This window comes from Toxotes jaculatrix, chromosome 16, assembly GCF_017976425.1.
Source record: "Toxotes jaculatrix isolate fToxJac2 chromosome 16, fToxJac2.pri, whole genome shotgun sequence".
Taxonomy (NCBI): Eukaryota; Metazoa; Chordata; class Actinopteri; family Toxotidae; genus Toxotes; species Toxotes jaculatrix.
Window position 1 is genome coordinate 21,923,284 of NC_054409.1, and position 7,034 is coordinate 21,930,317.

At 36.3% G+C, this 7,034-nt stretch overlaps 1 protein-coding gene across 1 annotated transcript; it reads right to left on the minus strand.

Moving 5' to 3' along the window:
- Positions 1-3,931: 3,931 nt before the first annotated feature.
- Positions 3,932-6,734, minus strand: tmem174 (transmembrane protein 174). The gene is made up of 3 exons (XM_041058394.1): positions 6,094-6,734; positions 4,702-4,796; positions 3,932-3,939 (listed from the first exon to the last, which is right to left on the minus strand). Exons 1-3 carry the CDS (start codon positions 6,732-6,734, stop codon positions 3,932-3,934), a joined length of 744 nt encoding a protein of 247 aa, XP_040914328.1.
- Between the last annotated feature and the right edge of the window lie 300 nt (positions 6,735-7,034).

Genomic DNA, 7,034 nt, shown 5'->3' on the forward strand with positions numbered 1-7,034 from the left:
TACTATGACGTTTTTTATGACATTTTGAGGTCAAAAAAATTTTTGACTTTTTTTGGCCGATTTTGACGCCTTACTATACTATGATGTTTTTTATGACATTTTGAGGTCAAAAATTTTTTTGACTTTTTTTGGCCGAAAAAAACGACATACTATACTATGACGTTTTTTATGACATTTTGAGGTCAAATTTTTTTTTGACTTTTTTTGTCCGATTTTGACGCCTTACTATACTATGACGTTTTTTATGACGTTTTGAGGTCAAAAAAATTTTTGACTTTTTTTGTCCGATTTTGACGCCTTACTATACTATGACGTTTTTTATGACATTTTGAGGTGAAAAAAATTTTTGACTTTTTTTGGCCGAAAAAAACAACATACTATACTATGACGTTTTTTATGACATTTTGAGGTCAAATTTTTTTTGACTTTTTTTGGCCGATTTTGACGCCTTACTATACTAAGACGTTTTTTATGACATTTTGAGGTCAAATTTTTTTTTGACTTTTTTTGTCCGATTTTGACGCCTTACTATACTATGACGTTTTTTATGACATTTTGAGGTCAAAAAAATTTTTGACTTTTTTTGTCCGATTTTGACGCCTTACTATACTATGACGTTTTTTATGACATTTTGAGGTGAAAAAAAATTTTGACTTTTTTTGGCCGAAAAAAACAACATACTATACTATGACGTTTTTTATGACATTTTGAGGTGAAAAAAAATTTTGACTTTTTTTGGCCGAAAAAAACGACATACTATACTATGACGTTTTTTATGACATTTTGAGGTCAAAAAAATTTTTGACTTTTTTTGGCCGATTTTGACGCCTTACTATACTATGATGTTTTTTATGACATTTTGAGGTCAAAAATTTTTTTGACTTTTTTTGGCCGAAAAAAACGACATACTATACTATGACGTTTTTTATGACATTTTGAGGTCAAATTTTTTTTTGACTTTTTTTGTCCGATTTTGACGCCTTACTATACTATGACGTTTTTTATGACGTTTTGAGGTCAAAAAAATTTTTGACTTTTTTTGTCCGATTTTGACGCCTTACTATACTATGACGTTTTTTATGACATTTTGAGGTGAAAAAAAATTTTGACTTTTTTTGGCCGAAAAAAACAACATACTATACTATGACGTTTTTTATGACATTTTGAGGTGAAAAAAAATTTTGACTTTTTTTGGCCGAAAAATACGACATACTATACTATGACGTTTTTTATGACATTTTGAGGTCAAATTTTTTTTTGACTTTTTTTGTCCGATTTTGACGCCTTACTATACTAAGACGTTTTTTATGACATTTTGAGGTCAAATTTTTTTTTGACTTTTTTTGGCCGATTTTGACGCCTTACTATACTATGACGTTTTTTATGACATTTTGAGGTCAAAAAAATTTTTGACTTTTTTTGGCCGAAAAAAACGCCTTACTATACTATGACGTTTTTTATGACATTTTGAGGTGAAAAAAAATTTTGACTTTTTTTGGCCGAAAAAAACGACATACTATACTATGACGTTTTTTATGACATTTTGAGGTCAAAAAAATGTTTGACTTTTTTTGGCCGAAAAAAACGCCTTACTATACTATGACGTTTTTTATGACATTTTGAGGTCAAAAAATTTTTTGACTTTTTTTGTCCGATTTTGACGCCTTACTATACTATGACGTTTTTTATGACATTTTGAGGTCAAAAAATTTTTTGACTTTTTTTGGCCGAAAAAAACGACATACTATACTATGACGTTTTTTATGACATTTTGAGGTCAAATTTTTTTTTGACTTTTTTTGTCCGATTTTGACGCCTTACTATACTATGACGTTTTTTATGACATTTTGAGGTGAAAAAAAATTTTGACTTTTTTTGGCCGAAAAAAACAACATACTATACTATGACGTTTTTTATGACATTTTGAGGTGAAAAAAATTTTTGACTTTTTTTGGCCGAAAAATACGACATACTATACTAAGACGTTTTTTATGACATTTTGAGGTCAAAACAATTTTTGACTTTTTTTGGCCGAAAAAAACGACATACTATACTATGACGTTTTTTATGACATTTTGAGGTCAAATTTTTTTTTGACTTTTTTTGGCCGATTTTGACGCCTTACTATACTAAGACGTTTTTTATGACATTTTGAGGTCAAAATTTTTTTTGACTTTTTTTGGCCGATTTTGACGCCTTACTATACTATGACGTTTTTTATGACATTTTGAGGTCAAAAAAAATTTTGACTTTTTTTGGCCGAAAAAAACGACATACTATACTATGACGTTTTTTATGACATTTTGAGGTCAAAAAAAATTTTGACTTTTTTTGGCCGAAAAAAACGACATACTATACTATGACGTTTTTTATGACATTTTGAGGTCAAAAATTTTTTTGACTTTTTTTGGCCGATTTTCACGCCTTACTATACTATGACGTTTTTTATGACATTTTGAGGTCAAAAAATTTTTTGACTTTTTTTGGCCGATTTTGACGCCTTACTATACTATGACGTTTTTTATGACATTTTGAGGTCAAAATTTTTTTTGACTTTTTTTGGCCGAAAAAAACGACATACTATACTATGACGTTTTTTATGACATTTTGAGGTCAAAAAAATGTTTGACTTTTTTTGGCCGAAAAAAACGCCTTACTATACTATGACTTTTTTTATGATATTTTGAGGTCAAAAAAATTTTTGACTTTTTTTGGCCAATTTTGACGCCTTACTATACTATGACGTTTTTTATGACATTTTGAGGTCAAAAAAATTTTTGACTTTTTTTGGCCGAAAAAAACGCCTTACTATACTATGACGTTTTTTATGACATTTTGAGGTCAAAAAATTTTTTGACTTTTTTTGGCCGATTTTGACGCCTTACTATACTATGACGTTTTTTATGAGATTTTGAGGTCAAAATTTTTTTTGATTTTTTTGCCCGATTTTGACGCCTTACTATACTATGACGTTTTTTATGACATTTTGAGGTCAAAAAATTTTTTTGACTTTTTTTGGACCTTCAGCTACAAGCGCTCACTGTGTGTCGCGGTCGCACAGGGTCAAAAGAAAACAAGAAAGACGAGCAGGGTAAATTAAGAAAAAAGCCACAAACACAGCCAGACAGCCAGCCAGACAGCCAGACACACACACACACACACACACACACTCACACACACACACACACACACACTTAATAGCTTTTATTTGAGCAAAACCACATGCAAGCAAAACACAAAGCATCTTCTCTTCCATGTTTTCATGCTACCAAATAAAGCAGAAATTGAACAGAATTTTGCCAGTCTTTTTGCCTCTGTTCTCCACACACAAACACACACACACACACAGACACACACACACACACACACACACACACACACACACACACACACACACACACACACACACACAGAGTAGTTTTAATTTTTAAATAAACATAGTGTTTGAGTATGCATAGTATGTGAGCATCTGTAGCTTACTTTAGTTCACTCTACTGATTCTATATCATCTATATCATTAGATTGTTTTTATATTGCAAATAAAGTATTCATGTTAAAATCACAGTTCGACTTGCGTCTGTCGTGCGATCGGGTAAAAGGCCTCTCCAAACCAAGCTCCTGGGCTGAATTTCAACCCCATCCTGGTGACAGCTGTGTGAAGTTTCCTTGATTTAAGAGCATCTTGATGAGATTAATATGATTAATATTATTATTATTACTAGTAGTAGTAGTAGTGGCAGTAGTAGTCGTAGCAGTAGTATTTTTACACTGTAAGCTTCCCTAATCCCGGTAAAACCACCTTACTTGACCTAGTGAGTGACGGTGTATTGATTTCCTCAGTGTTTCTGCCCCCGTGTGGTGCAGTGACACTCGTGTTTATCCTGCAAACACAACCGGCTGTAAATTCCCCGGTAAACTACCGCGTTTAGTTTCAAGACCCTGCAGGAAAACAGGAAATAAACGAGAAGCTCCAGCTTGCTGCTATGAATGGATTCCTGACCTAAGGTCTGTTACCATTATCTTTATTATATGATGATTATTATTATTAGCTGTAGTAGTAGGGTGTCTTTCTAAACTTATGTTTTGACAGAGGTCTGCTCATGCTGAGGTGATCATCCTCAGACTTTCATGGCCTCTTTAAACACCACACACAAATATGAGCAATATGTGAACAATTATAACCAAATGGTAAGTGACCATTATGACTTTTTTCCTCTTTTGAAGTTAATTTTCTCCAGCACAGAACATTAAAAAAAACTTATTTTTTCTTAAGTATCTCTGGTAAATTGTCTCCATGTTTGTTTCGGGCAATAGTGGCTGTCTGCATTTCCCCTGCCCACATTTAATGGGCATGTACAGTGGTTTGTGCAGCTATTGAGAGACAACAAGCACTGGATAAATATGTGTGTGTTTTTTTATGCTGAATGTAAATTTAGTATCTCAAAGTTTCCAAAACCTTAGAGGCCTCAGATGGAGCTGGGTTTGTCCATAAATCTCCATTTTAATGAGGTCTTCTTGCAGGGAGACTCATCTTAGTGGATTTTATGACTTCATACATAATTATTATGGTAAACTCTTCATGATAACAGCTGTGAGAGGAAAGTGAAACCTAAGATGTGTTACTCTTCAGCGTTACAGAGTGCCCACCAAGAAAGATGACATTCCTAACAAGTTTCAGTCAGCATTTATGACAGTGTTTGCCAAAGGAAGGGAAGATGTCTTCATAAGCAGGTGGACGTGAACAGGTAGAGCAGCTCTCGTCACCACGTCCTGCTTCATCCTCTGTCTTCTCAAATCTATGGGAAATTAAAGGCAAAGAACAAATCTCTGGCAGTCTGGATTCAAGAGATTTAAGACCTGGCTTATATCCAAATGTTTACAGGCCCAATTGGTTATGCTTAAAGCACATTTTAGGAAGCAGATTGCCCTTTAAAAGAAAACACTGAGGCTGAGCAATTTCTCCCTTGATCATTCCTCTATTTGGCATCAACCACTGGAAACATACTGAAACAGGTCAGAAGTTGTGACAACATAAGTGAGAGCTGGTGAGCTGAGCATGTGTTCATATGATCAGGGCAGCAGTTTATAGTTATCCTAGGTTAACTGTATTATTCCTGCTGTCTGTTTTTATTAAAGTGAATTACGTTCCTGGAAACCTGCTGGGAGTAATCGTCTAAAAACAATAAAAGAAAGTGAAAACTTGTAACTTTCCACTAATGGAATGCAGCACTTTGTTTAGCGGGACGTCTGTCAAAGGACATTTGATTGGATTTCAAATAAACGGGATCCTGCAATTAGTGGAAAGAAACTTTTTTTTATGACCATACATAATGTTATGTTTCCCTCAGCACTTTGTGTAGGAACAGGTGGGAAAATATGATGAGCTAAACTCTGACCAATTTGCTTTTCCTTTTCAAAGCACAAACATACTGTGAAATCTCTTTGATATGATGTAATACCTCCAAAAGGAGATTAAATGAGAAGATAGGCAGCTATTTTGGTCTTAATGGTCCATTTCATCGACACAAGGCTCATTTTATTTCATGAAAAGGCTACGAGAATTAAACTGATTCATCTCTTCTAAACATTTTCTCCAGTTTTATTTTCTTACTTAGTGACATTAACCAGACGTTATGTGACACGTTGCTCTCAGTACAGTAATTTAGTGAATCAATACAAGTATGTTGACTATTATAGAGAGATTAATTCCACCATAATTGGCTGAGAGAGCACTGACGGCCAAAAACACTTTGGCTAGAGTGGAAAGTGATTGTGTGGTTAATAAGAAATGAACTCTGTGTCACACTGTGTCTGTTTTAATGAGCACTGTGAGAAGCTGTGAGTTTTTAACACACTCATATCTGACTTAAGATTAATTTTCTGGCCCTTGTGCCAACATGTTGCATGCTGGGTAAAAAGCAAAAGCCAGCACTTGTGGGGAATCCACTGCCTCAATGTACCTGTTCTCTGAAACCACAGGTTCATCATAACAACATGTTTAAGTAATGGAGGAACCCAGCAGGACAGAAATATTGTTTCTTAGAGACTTGTGCTTTCTCTAACAGTGTCTGTGGTGTAAGCATTGTTCCTTACCTGCTTCTTGTGCCATCTGTTTCTCTGCTGTGAGCTATGCCGTCTTCTTCTGCTGTCAAAGCTGTGTTATCCACACAGAAAACAGCGTCATGTGGAGGAAGAGCTGCGTGGGAGCCATTCACAGAGCAGCCAGGTAGGAAGTCAATGGCCTGGCGTACTTCCTGGGTTATGAAGTTATAGGCAGGTGGAATGCATCGCATGGTCGTAGTACTGTGTAACACGACTGGTTGGTTTAAGCCACTTAACGAACAAGAAAGTCCCCTTGAGGTCTGCTCCGTCACAGGCATCACAAGTCCCTCTTCGTCCCAGTGTCTGCGGGGCCAGCAGGACACGATGCCAAACTTGCAGATACTGGTGAGCATGAACGTACCTCCAACGGAGATCAGGACTGGGCCTAGCAGTTTGGTCCACTCAAAGCTGAAGTCGGCTTGGTATTGTTGCCAGCCCATGGCGGTGAAGGTGATACCAACCAGAGCCAGCAATGCTCCAGAGAACAGCAGAGCAGCTCCCGTCTTCTCACCATCCAGCAGACTGTCTGACTGGTGAGGATGAGGGCGCGGAACAGGTGTGACCATCTGAGTCGGGTCACCAGGTGACCCACTGAGGACCGCTGCAGGATTTCTAATGCAGTTGGTCTCCATTGCAGCCCTTTGTCCCACCGTATTAGTCCAGAAACCTGGGGGGCCTTTGTCAGCCCTTGACCTTGGTATCACATGCAGGTGAACTCTCAGTCCAGGCCACGGTGCTTCTTACAGTGAACACCAGCTCAAACTGAATCAGCACTGAGTAACTCTGGAGACTCCTTCCAGCCAAAAGGACAAGTTATAAGTTAACCTGCTCCAGAATCCTGTAAGGACGTGGTGTACTAGTGTAATGACAACCTCTCTATTTCAGTGTATGAATGAACTAGTGGACGACGTCGTTACTATTGAGTTAATGGC

What these genes read in the sequence shown, in the direction of transcription:
- tmem174 (XM_041058394.1), bottom strand. Translation starts at nt 6,734, where the DNA reads ATGGAGACCAACTGCATTAGAAATCCTGCAGCGGTCCTCAGTGGGTCA. An exon ending in ACAGATGGCACAAGAAGCAG is followed by an intron (nt 4,797 to 6,093) that starts GTAAGGAACAAT and finishes AATTTCCCATAG; the next exon opens with ATTTGAGAAGACAGAGGATG.